We start from the raw sequence: 12,218 nt of genomic DNA, 5'->3' as shown, positions 1-12,218 counted from the left end.
AAACTGGGTGAAGTTGCCATTGAGGTGCTGTGCTCTAAATATATCTAGCCTTTCCTGTATTGCTCAGAATCTTTGGAGAATTATTAGAACCCTTTAACTATGACTACTGGCCAAATGGGAAAGAGGTGCTTTCTTGGGACCTACTCTCTACATGGTCAGCTAAACCTCCTTGTGCTTTTGCGACATTCTGAAAAACATCCAGGGGCCCAGAAATCTGGTCTTACCTGGAATAAATGGCGGCACATCTCATCCTTGATGAGGCTCAAGAGGGTCTGGCACTGGGCTACAGGGGCTGACTCAAGGGCCACTGTCAGCAAGTGAAGTCCCATGTGGATCATAACCTCTGAGTTATGGCGGTCGTGCGGATTGGTGAGGGAGATAAGGAAGCGAAAGAGCTCTCGGATGCAGGGAAGACCATAGGGAACCAAAGCTGTGCCTGGGAAGGTAAGTAGAAACAACTAGCCCACAGCTTCAACCTAGCTTGCCCTGCGTTATACAACCTATTAAGAAACAACTAGCCTTCAGCTTCAACCTAGCTTGCCCTGCATTATACAAGGCAATATCAGGTAAGTGATTCTCTTCAAGGATAAGGATACCTGCTTCCCGACCCCCAAGCCCAGGAATAAGACTAGTATCATTTAATGGAGGTAATCAGAATGAAAGATCAATTCTTCCTTTCTGGAAGGCTTTCCCTCTCACTTCCTATCATCCACCAATCTTCCTCTCTGTGTAACTTAGGGAAGGGCTCCATCCATGCCAACAGTTCTATGGCTTGAATCCATTTCCTGCATAGAAAATGGCCTAGAACTAGGGCTAGCAGTTTCTTGATCCAAACTGGTCTAGGTTCAGGCAGCTTAGCAGGTAGGATGGGAGAGGTAGATGAACAGAACCTGCCAGAGAGTACCCACCTTCTTTCTGAGAAGACTGTGTAAAGCGCACACCTCGGGGATTGACGTAATCCATGTCATGGACGGAGGCAGAGTCAGAATGGTCAGTAGGGGATGTGCACTCCTCTAACACTTCAGGAATGGATTCCACTGATGCTGATTGGGCCTTTTCCACCTGGGTCCCTTCCTGATATGACCAGTAGCAAGCAAATTCAGGAAGAGAGATGAATGAGGCAAAAGCAACCTGAAACTTACTCTCCTGAAGAACCTGTTCTTAAAGTTAATCTCTGGTGGACAGGAGGGCCAGGGCCAGCTCAGTGGTTTATGAATCAATACAAGATGTATCAAGGCAGAAGGACTATGATGAAAGACTTGGAAAATGTCTCTGAGACACCACTGACCTACTATGACAAGCTAGGAGTGTAAAGGCTCTTCTAGGCTTAGAATTTGGATAACTACCTTCTAGAAAAAGTCATGGCCAGGGGTCGGAGGGCCACATGGCTCAGTGGTAGAGCACTTGCCCAGCATGTGTGAGGCACTGGGTTCGATCTTCAATACCACAAATCAATCAATCAATAAATGTATTGTGTCCATCTACAACTAAAAAAAAAAAAAAAAAGTTACGGCAGATGGCCAGCTCCCTCCCTTTGGCCAGGTACTACCTGTATGTATAACTTGATAAAACCTATCAGCTTTCTTTCATAGTGAGTCGTGATGTAGGTCTTCTGGGCAGCATGACTACTTTTGGGAAATGGAAAACCGCTACCCCAACCTTCTTTTGAGTCAAGGTCTGCATACAGAATCAAAAGGATCAAGCCAATTCCCACAGTGGAAGATTGGAGAGGGGCCTTTAAAAATCAAAGCAGGGCTGGGGATATAGCTCAGTTGGTAGAGTGCTTGCCTTGCATGCACAAGGCCCTGGGTTCAATCCCCAGCACCACCAAAAAAAAAAAAAAAAAGAAAAAAGAAAAAAAAAATATTTAAAAATCAAAGCAGGGATGGGGTTGTGGCTCAGTGGTAGAGTGCTTGCCTAGTATGCATGAGGCACTGGGTTCGATCCTTAGCACCACATAAAAGATATTGTGTTCACCTAAAACTAAAATAAATAAATAAATAAAAAAAAATAAAAATAAAAATCAAAGCAATACCTGGGAGTCAGGCTGTTCAGGAACCCCTAGCTCATTGCTCCCAGGCTCTCCAGCTGTGCTATACCCCGGAGAGCCGGGTTGCTCCAGGTCAGTGAGGTCCTCTTTGGAGGTAGTCTGGGAGGAGAATTCCAGGCCACTGTCTGTAGAGGGACTGACCACTGCTGAGGCAGTTTCTGAACTTGCAGAGGAGATGGGTGTGGGCACCTCAATGAAGGGCATGCCACCTGCCAAGAAAAGTAAGTGAAGCTTGAAAGAGAGTGACTGCATAGCAATACATACCCTCCATGGTACTGGGGCTCTGCATATTTATCTCATATTTATCTCTAAGTACAAGACAAGACAATGTACTTGTCTCTACAGCAGAGTTCCTCTGAAAGGAAAGCAACTATAAGACATTGGAAGGTTGCTCAATGGTCATAGTCTGATTAAACCCAGAGTTTCCCTTTTTGCTATCAGCAAAAAGATCCAAGCTCCTCAGTTGGTTTGTCTTTCATTTCAAAATCCCTGAGAGAGAGAGAGAGAAAAAAAAAAAAAAAAGATTTTCTTCTACCTGGAAGTAGTCCAGAACACTCACCAGTGAGGTTTGAGGATAAGGTGGTTCCAGTAGGGGCAGGCAGCTCTGTACCTGGTGTGACTTTGGTCATATGACGTGGAGGCCGGGGGGATCTCTTCTGTTTCTTCCATTTGGATGAATCACTCATGCCTCCTGCTCTCATTTTCAGCTGGAAATATCACACTTCATTAGGACTTAAATTAAGACTATTCGAACTAAGACTCTATCCCTAGACATCTCTCTTCATTTAGTCCTTCTGGCCTCTAGAAAACAGCCTATAACCCCACATTTGTGCTGGAGTTAAGAATCTAGATCATCAGCTTATGTTCCTGTTCCTCTAACATGGCTTTTACATTTGCCATTTCAGGGTGGCATAGCAGCCTATGTGTGGAAAGTGACATTCTACTTTGGGGCAGGAAATTGACAGGGCCAGTTGTCACACTTATTATCACTTGCTTCCCTAGGTCCTGGGTGTTACATTAAGCAGGCTATCTGACAATGCATGACTATAGACAATGCATGACTCTCTTGCAGGAAGGGTAAGGGCAGGTGTTCTTTGGCCATTCGCCTCAGATCTATAGGCTTATGGACTCCTGGGCTTTCTTCCTCAACTACTCTACAAAACAGCCACCTATTCCTAGTTCTTATCTTCTATGAGAGGCTACTCTTTCCTGTCCAGACTTGCAGCTTTCTTATTGCTCTATGGATTGGACCTAGACCATAAACATATCTTTTACTCTCTGGAATTTCCACATCAAATTGGTCAAAGACGGGATGGGATTGTGGCTCAGCGGTAGAGTGCTCGCCTAGCATGTGCAAGGCCCTGGTTTCCATTCTCAGCACCACATACAAATAAATAAATAAAATAAAGGTATAAAAAATTATATTAAAAATTTATACTTAAAAAAAAATTGGTCAAAGACTAATTTCCTTAGAGTTAGGAAAGGAGTGGCATTCCAGATTATTTGTGGAGTTAAGGATATAGGGTCATATTATACTGCCACCTTGCTCTCTGCTGCTCCCAATTTTGGTAGCAATGGGATCTCCTGACCTTTTAACTGTTGGTCTTTCTATACGCAATTTTAAGAAAATTCTTTAATCCCTTCTGATATTGGGGATAGGCTCCCTTCTTCAAGCTCCCCAAAACTCCTAGAGCTTGGGTAATCTTTGATCTCTTGCTTAGGAATCACATAATTCTTCTTTCCCTACCCAAAACTCCTTTCAATAAAGGAGACAGGCGCAAAAGCTGAGCCTTTCCCCCAGCTCTTAATAATAGCAGCAGCCTCACATTAGATTTACACTCATGGTCACTGTATCTCCAAAATACCTGCAGTCATATGCCTAAAAATGAGCTTCAAGTGTTCTGAGCTCTATAACTAAACAGGAAACAGAAGGATGCTCTTTCCAGGAATCACTGGAGCTCAGCCAGATCAAGTTATGATAAAAATGTTCTGGGAGAACAGTGAGCCAAACAAGTTGAAGAAAAAGAAGCTCAAGAGATCAATGAGGAAAAACAAGGACCTCCTGGCTTTACTGGTATTTGTCGCTGAGCTTAAAAAGTTCTAACAACTATATTCACTTTTATGAAATAGCTCTTCTCTCCAGGAGGTTCCCACATTTCTGTCCTATTTCCACTAAGAATGACTGTCATCACTGATATTCCCTCCAATTAGGATCATTCTTTGTTTCCCGCTATCATCTGCAAAGGTAGTTCCAACCTGGTCATTTTAGTGAGTGTTCTTGGCCTGCTAGCTAGAGTAATTGTCTGTTCTCACAAATACCTCAACTTTTTAAAAGTATAGCGGTGTTATCTGTCATTGTGCAGGGTAGGCAGTAGGCGTTCATGGAACTCTACCCTACTTTATCTGTACAAAACTGTATTAAAAAGGCCAGCAAAATCTTTATGAAAAAAGAGCAGTTCCTAGGTTAATAATCATGGCAGCATGCTGGATAGCCACCAAAGAGACCTACAACTTGAGACTATGCAAGCACACAAAGGAAACTTGAGACAATGCATTCAAAAAGGACGCAGGCCTATATACTACCTAGGTAGGGAGACAGACAGACACACACAAAGAGTTATTTTTATCTTCAATAACTGAGATGTCACCATCCACACCTTTGGCATGCATATTTTTGTGGTAGATAGCTCCTACCCATCTTTCTCCCTCTTCTTCCTAGGGCAATGATATGGGGACTTGGATAATTTTTAGCCACAAGCTCCCATACATCTTGACTTTGAAGAGACAAAGGGCATCTTTACAGATCCCAAGGTATTCCTAATGTTCTGGGCTATCCTGGCACCAGATTTGTTTTTTTATTAATCTACAGATATAAATCTCAGCATAATCCCTTTAATGGAAACCAAGAAATAAAAAGTGCCCCACTAGATGGACTACCTTTTCCCTCCAAACCCAGTTCAGGTATCCCAATTGACTTGGGGACTGTTGTTTAATCTCTTTATGCCAGTTGTGAGACAGGGAGAGGGTAGAAGAGGAAAGGTCTTGCTTGGAGGTCCCTGTAGTTCCCCTATAAGTGGTGTATCTTCAGCCTTCCTGCAAGATGATAGTAGGACCCAGCCTCTATAGATTCATTATATGAAATTCAAGGGTTCCTTCTGCCTCCAGGCAATCAAGAGGCCCCAGGAGAATTCCCAACACTGCAAAGCTACAACACATGCAACTCTTCCAAAGCCAAGCTGTGTTACCAGGGAAGGGTAAGTTGTGCTCTACACAATAGAAATGGGACCCAGGTGTTACATATAAAAATAAACATTTAAATAAATAAATAAATGGGAAAGGAGAGGGAGAGGGAGAGGGAGAGAGACCTTGAGGTTCTTAAAGAGTAGTACCCTCTCTAACTGGTTCAGGGCTTTGGTCTGCTCCCCACTACTTAGCTCCAGTTTGTTGAGGAGACATGGAGAAATCTGTGAAAGACAGGCAAACGCACGATTTAAACAGAGTGAAATAAACTCAGACACAGGCCAACAGGGCACAGGGCAGGAATGGGAATGGATGGCAGGGGACAGGGGAAGGTCAGGTGCATGCACTGAACAGCCAACGGTTATCTCCATGGGTAGAGCCTTTTAGGGCTACAAGCAGAATCCTCATCAGAGGCCTGTGAAGTCCATGGCTTTAGTTCAAGATAGAAAGAAGCCATCCTTCTGACCATCATTCTTCTAGCAGTTTGAGAATCCTTTGATTTGGAGTTTGGCTTGATTTATCTCTTCAACAGAGACTATATAGCAGGCATGTGGCCTGTCTAATCCAGTATTAGGGTAGGATTTGGGGCACAGCTTCTCTGGGATACCTACCTGCTGTCAAGGATGAACCCTGAGGGGATGGCTGGACTTTTACCTTTGTCAACATACATTTTTTAGCCAATCTGATGGACTTACTCTATTTCCATAAAGGACTGGCTCACCAGTTTATGTGGTGGATCAACAAAGGCCAGAAAGAAAAAGTTTGGGAAGGAGTAGCATCTGGGAGAGAATAGATTTCTCAATAAAGGACAGCAGATTCCAAGCAGAACTGTCTAGGCAAAAGCATGTCTTTGCTAAGCAAGGGCTACAGCACTGAAGTTAGGAGATTAAGGTTTGGATGAGGGATAGCATATCAGCTTGCAGATCCTACCTTCTTCATGTTGGTCCCCACATAACTCTTGGGTTCTTCTTTAAACTGAGGTAACCTACAAGATAGAGAATCCCATGGACTGTTATTGCCAACCACAGCCAAAGGTGCTCTGTATCAGAGCATCCCTGTCTTTTAGTAAAATCTAGTTAGAGAAGCAGGCTAATTTCACTCTTGAGAATTTTATCAAAGAGCCAAAGGAATTGGGGGATATATGACTTGGACAAAGAAGGTAGTCACTAGAGCAAGGTGACTAAGTGCCCTCAGAGTGGGGAGCCTCTTTTCATCTTTGGAAAGTATTGCTGAAAGCAAAGAGATGGGGAGAGGGCAAACTATCAAAATCCCAGGAGACTAGGCATACAGCAAGAAGTAAAAAGCCGGTTCAAGTTTTGAAACCAGTAAATTTGAGCCTAAGGAGTAAGAAACTCCTTGTATCATGGTCGGGGGGCAGTCTAGTCTAGATAATAAGGATTATTATCTATAGATCTGAGAATGAAAAGAAATTCCAGAGGGAGGTTTTAAAGCCATCAATTCAGCTCTTCTCAAAGAGAGTCTACTGAAAGGAGATACATGAAATAGGCAGTTAGGTCTATTAGGAAAATGCCCTAGTCTGAGGCCTTAACTTGGGAAATCAACTATATTGGTTTGCCTAGGACTGAGGGATTTGCCAGGATGTTGAACTTTGTTAAAATCAAGACAGTCCTGGGCAAACCAAGATGAGGGATAGCAGATCAGCTCTCATAATTGGTGGTCACCCTAGCCTTAGCTTTCTCCCACAGCAATCAGTAACCTTCTCCATACTCTCTTAAGTTTGACTTATTTTCTGGGTTCTCTTTCCCAGCTGCTACCAACAGAGAAACAGACCCAAGTTTAGAAAGCAGAACTAGGTCTGTCAGCCTAGAATAAATAACACTCTGCCTCCTCCTCCTCCTGAGGCTAAATCAGCTCCCTATTCCTTCTCCCTTGCTCACTAACCCTGGGCCCAGAGAACTACGCCGATTCATAATCCCAGTGGCCTGTGATGTGGCTGTGGGGTTGGACAAGTCCCTGAAGTGGCTGTATGGAAGCAGGCAGACTCAAGAGGCCTGGGCAGCAGGGCTGAAGCAAACAGCAGCAGGTTTACCTTGTGAAGAGCAGCTGCACCATGTCTACGAGAGTGTGCTCTGCGGATTTTCTCAATAACTCTGCACAGGCAAAAACAAATAACACAGGTGTCATTACTTGCTGTGCTATTATCAGGAGGCTTCTCAGAGCAGACTCCCCTCCAAACCTTGTTTACCAAGGATTATGCCAAACTTATTAAAACCAGCTCCAGCTCACCCTGGTAGCCATAACCTCACTGGCCCACTAGGTGGCACTACTGAGTCAGGGAAAAGGGGGGCACTATAGCCATATTCTCTGGTGTTGGCAGGCTGGTGTCAATCCCAGAATCCCCAAGGAGGGAGACTTGGTGCTGGGGCTGAGTCAGTCTGGGATCCATCCCTATACTCCTATCTTGGCATAATGGGTTGAGGTCTCTATTTTAGCTTTCACAGCTGTCTACTAGACATTTCTAGATCTCTATGGTTCCACAGGGTAGATGATGAAAAAGTCCTGAGTTTTCCATCTCTTTGGGGTTCAGAGACAGTATCTTATGTGTACACCCAATAACTGGCCCCAGAAATCGTGAAGGAGCCAGTATTCAAGTACCTACCACTGAGCCTCATTTCAAAGCAGATCCGGAAGCAAGACTGCATAATCTCACACACAGATTCATTGGTTAGGTGAGCACCCACTGGGGTTAGTAAGAGAGTCCTCAGAACCTGTCAGAACAAAGAGAAGATGGCAAAGAAGGCTGGGTAAAAAGAGGTTTACCTGTGGGAAGAAAAGCTGCCTAGTGACTGTCCAATCTCCTAGTGAAATACTAAAGGGCGAATTTTTTGTTTGTTTGTTTGTTTTTTAAATATTTATTTTTTAGTTTTCAGCGGACACAACATCTTTGTTTGTATGTGGTGCTGAGGATCGAACCCAGGCAGCACGCATGCCAGGCGAGCGCGCTACCACTTGAGCCACATCCCCAGCCCTAAAGGGCGAATTTTTATTATTTTAAAAGTTGTTATTATTTTGTAACACCTGGGGTCTCACACATGCTAGGCAAATACTCTACCACTGAGCTACATTCCCAGCCCAGGAGCGAGTTTAAAAAACGGTTAGCAAGACTGGCAAGCTCACTTCAGCCTGATAGGAGAGTCTCTCCAAAGCTTGGCTTGGGAACTGTGTCTTCCCTCTGTAAAACCCTGACATAATTCAGAAGTAGTTCCAGCCCTAGCCCACAAGCCCAACAGATGGACACAAATACAGTCTGCCATAGGTACAAGTGTATTAAGGGCTTTCGGTATTTGATATCAATGCATTTAAAGCTTTTAATTATTTTCCTTAGAAAGAGCTTTTACTTTGGGTACGCAAGCTGCTTGTTTGGAAATAAAGTTGGTCCCTAGGCTCCAGTAGAGTCAAAACATTGCTCCATGCTGCCTGCTGCCTTAGGTAAGTAGAGCTGGTGGCACCAGTCCCTAGCCATTATCCTAATTGCTTTTCCCCTCCAGCTTACCTGAAGGATTTTCATCAGGACAACCTCATCGCTGGCAGGATCTGTGCCCACAAAACGGGCGTGGGTGACGGCATCTGCCATGTTTTCCATGCCCTCTGCTGTGCCCTCATGTGTGGGATCTGCTCCAGGGGAGTTTAAAAAAAAAAAAAGGAAAGGGAAGAATAAACGTTATGGAGAAGAGAGAGAAAAGGAGATAACCTGTCTATGGATTGCTTTAAGAGACTCTGATTTTCTCCTCTCCAGTTCCTAAACCTATGGTTCCTTGAGTACTTGAGGATTTTTGCCTCAAATTGGCTTTAGCAAGTTCCTCAGCACAATCCCTCTAGGTAAAATAGTACTTCCTAAACTTAGGTATGGGAGAATTACCTCGTAGTACTTTAGTAAACATACAAATTACTGGCCCACTTCCAGAGTTTTTGATTTTGCAGGTCTAGAGTGGGGCCTAAGAATCTACATTTCAAACGATATCCCAGGTAAAGTTAATACTGCTGGCAAGGGGACTACATATTGGGAATCACCGGCATTAAGCTACTCAATTTATAAAGGTAGGACCTGGAAATAATGAGTTTTGGGCCTAGAGAAAGCACCAACTAGGGACAGAGCTTAGAATGACAAAATTATAGCCTTTCTCTTTGCTTCTCTCTCTGGTGGCTTTTGGAGTTGTATTTCAGGCACAACTGAGGTGGAGGAGAAGAGGGAGGAAATGAATGGTCACTGCCACCAAATAGTCCTATCTGGGTGCAGCAGATCAGAGGTCTTTCTGGTTTCTTTCTTTCTTTTTTTGTAGTACTGGGGATTAAACCTCGGGGCACTCTACCATTGGGGCTATATCTATATCCACTTTTTTGGGGGTATCGGGGATTGAACTCAGGGGCACTCGACCACTGAACCAGATCCCCAGCCCTATTTCGTATTTCATTTAGAGACAGGGTCTGAATTGCTTAGTGCCTCGCTTTTGCTGAGGCTGGCTTTGAACTTGAGATCCTCCTGCCTCATGCTCTGGAGCCACAGGGATTACAGGTGTGCACAACCATGCCCAGCTCTATATCCACTTTTTATTTTATATTTGGAGACAGGGTCTTGTCAAGTTGCCCAGGCTGGCCTGGAACTTGTGATCCTCCTGCCTCAGTCTCCCAAGTATATGGGATTATAGACATGTACCACTGTGCCCAGCTCTTTTGTTTCATTCTTATTTAAAACAACATGGCCCAATGAGCAAGAATCTTATTGCCAGCTTAACCAGCCAGGTATTAAGAAACTAAACAAGCTAAACAGGACTGGAGGCTAACCAGTTGGGGAGTAGGAAGAATTTCATCTGTGAATAAGAAGAGGGGAGAAGTTGGAGGTCACACAACCAGCATTAAGCTGGAAGTGAACACAAATGCTGCCAAGGGAGAACTCTGCTCCCACTCCTATGTTAAATAGCCACAAGGAGTAGGCCAAGAAGTTGCCTCCATCAAGACCTATGGAAGTCCAGAACTGCCTGGATTGCTGGCTCTAGCACGATGTCTGTTCTGAAGGACTTTCCACTGATATTTTATCCTGAAAGGAGAGCATAAGTAGGGGAGAAAGGCAGGCACATCATAAAGCTCTAAAAGTGACAAGAGGAAAATTGCTCCCAAGGTGGCATGGTGTAATGAAGGAAGCACCTCCTAATCTGAAGTGGTAGGAGTCAGAAGACATTCTTGCCATTTTCTCTTTCTTGGTACCTAAAGTTAATGGAGTTCCTCTAAAGAGAATGGAGATGGCTGAGAGACCCAAGCATTTCTCCTGCAACAATGAGCCAGAGACTATCATTAGTTTAAAAGTAGTTTTCATTTGTTTTTTTTCTTTTTCTTCTTCAATGTAGTCTCTGACACTGTATCAAAGACTGTCCTACTTATAGCATGCCTCCACTGAGCATCAAGAGTGGCTACTTGAGAGGTTATGCAGAGGGAAGCATTTCATGATACACAGCACAACAGGGTGACCCAGCTCCTCTTCTTATCACCCTATTTCCTCCCGTTTCTCCCAATCAGCAGAGAAAATTCTATACTCTCAGGCCCTTGTCCAAGCCTTTTCTCATAGTCCTTATTTAGGCCTATGGTGTCGACACAGGAAAGACAGGTCTTTCTCAGTGTTGTGGGGCATATCTGGGCTCAATGAATGGCAGCCTTGCTTTCATTTCACAAGGCTTCTGGGGTTCACTTTTTCTTTTCTTTCAGTAATCTCTTCCTTAAGGTGGTTTAAGCTCTACTGATCTCTTTGTATTCTTATCCCTTGAGCTTGAACAAAGCAGTAAAGTTCATTTTCTAAAAAGGCAGATATTAGTGACAGGCCTTTAGAACCACAGGCAGGGCCTGTCAGCAAGCTGGGTAGAGTGGCACAAGTCTTGATCTACCAGCTGTGAGTGGCCAAAGCAAAAGCCAGTCCTTGGAGTAGCACCTAAAAGAATTCCAGGAGCCTTGAACTACAGGATTCAGAGGTGTGGGATGTTTTTTCTAGGAGGGAAGCCTCCAAAAATAATCGTTTGTCTTCTGTCCACTCTGGGGCCAGCTTCAGGGAAATTTGCCAACTTCATCTGACTTTCATACACTCCTTCCTGCTCTTATTCTCATGCCACTGCAGTCACCACCTCCAGCATTCTCTTTTCCCACCACAGGAAACTCCAATGACCAGCTGGCCTAAGTTCTCCAATGACCAGCCTGTCTGCCAAGTTCAGGAAAGGGGGAGAGCAACACCAAGAGATCAGAGAAAGGCATAGAAGGGCAGCTGCTGGAAGCTGTGAAGAGACACGACCTGCAGGTGGTGCTCAGGGCAAGGCTGGAAGTGGCTGGGCCTAATTTTGTTTAGGAAAAGTGTGAAACTGGACTAGTGCCCTCAGAGGCTGATGTACCTATTCAGAACCCAAGACTCCTGCTTAGGATCCTGAATGCTTTAGCTAAGCAAATCCAACTTTCTAAAAAAGATAAAGGTTTTTTTATTGCTCTGAATAGAAGGCCATTTGCTTTTCTAGCTAGCTATAGCCCTGAGCCTTATATTTTCTTTGTCTCCCTTCTTAGAAACAAAGACAGCTGCTTTTTTTTTTTTTTTTTTTTTTAATGTTCCTCATCCTTGCACATGGATTGGTAATAAGGGAAAAAGAATTCAGGATTCTAAGTGACTAGACCAACTAAAAAAGAATTTAAAAAAAAGAAAGGAAGAAAGAAAGAAAAAGACACCATAAATAAATTCAGAGATCAACTATGAACTGGGTAAAATGTTTGGCCTAGATTGGAAGCAAAGACTTGTAATACTATGATAGATAATGGGTTGATATCCCTAATATACAAAAAAGCTTAACATATTAATAAGAAAAACCAAAACAACTCAATGAAAAAAGAGGCAAAGGAGAGAAAACTCTAACTTTCAACCTCACAGAAACCAACACAACAA

General features: G+C 43.8%; 1 protein-coding gene and 1 non-coding gene across 8 annotated transcripts in view; one reads left to right on the top strand and one right to left on the bottom strand.

Moving 5' to 3' along the window:
• Positions 1-12,218, bottom strand: part of Gbf1 (golgi brefeldin A resistant guanine nucleotide exchange factor 1) — a 130,577-nt gene that overhangs the window by 19,039 nt on the left and 99,320 nt on the right. For 2 of the 7 annotated variants that reach the window (XM_058581259.1, XM_058581261.1), the window contains exons 5-13: positions 8,805-8,923; positions 7,911-8,019; positions 7,341-7,401; positions 6,221-6,275; positions 5,416-5,514; positions 2,610-2,757; positions 2,036-2,259; positions 909-1,074; positions 225-436 (exon numbers count right to left, since the gene is read on the bottom strand). In XM_058581259.1, the coding sequence (XP_058437242.1) occupies positions 225-436; positions 909-1,074; positions 2,036-2,259; positions 2,610-2,757; positions 5,416-5,514; positions 6,221-6,275; positions 7,341-7,401; positions 7,911-8,019; positions 8,805-8,923 (1,193 nt within the window). The remainder of the gene's footprint in view (positions 1-224; positions 437-908; positions 1,075-2,035; positions 2,260-2,609; positions 2,758-5,415; positions 5,515-6,220; positions 6,276-7,340; positions 7,402-7,910; positions 8,020-8,804; positions 8,924-12,218) is intronic. The other 5 variants (XM_046450076.2, XM_046450077.2, XM_058581263.1 and 2 more) reach the window with 4 other exon arrangements.
• Positions 1,758-1,830, top strand: Trnaa-ugc (transfer RNA alanine (anticodon UGC)). Its single transcript has one exon. It is a non-coding gene; the product is annotated as a tRNA-Ala (tRNA).

This window comes from Marmota monax, unplaced genomic scaffold, assembly GCF_021218885.2.
Source record: "Marmota monax isolate L192 unplaced genomic scaffold, Marmota_monax_Labrador192_F-V1.1 WCK01_AAM20220418_F8-fsc00004, whole genome shotgun sequence".
In the NCBI taxonomy this organism is placed as follows: Eukaryota; Metazoa; Chordata; class Mammalia; order Rodentia; family Sciuridae; genus Marmota; species Marmota monax.
The sequence above is the reverse complement of the archived record's forward strand: the minus strand, read 5'-3'. Positions and strand labels throughout refer to the sequence as shown.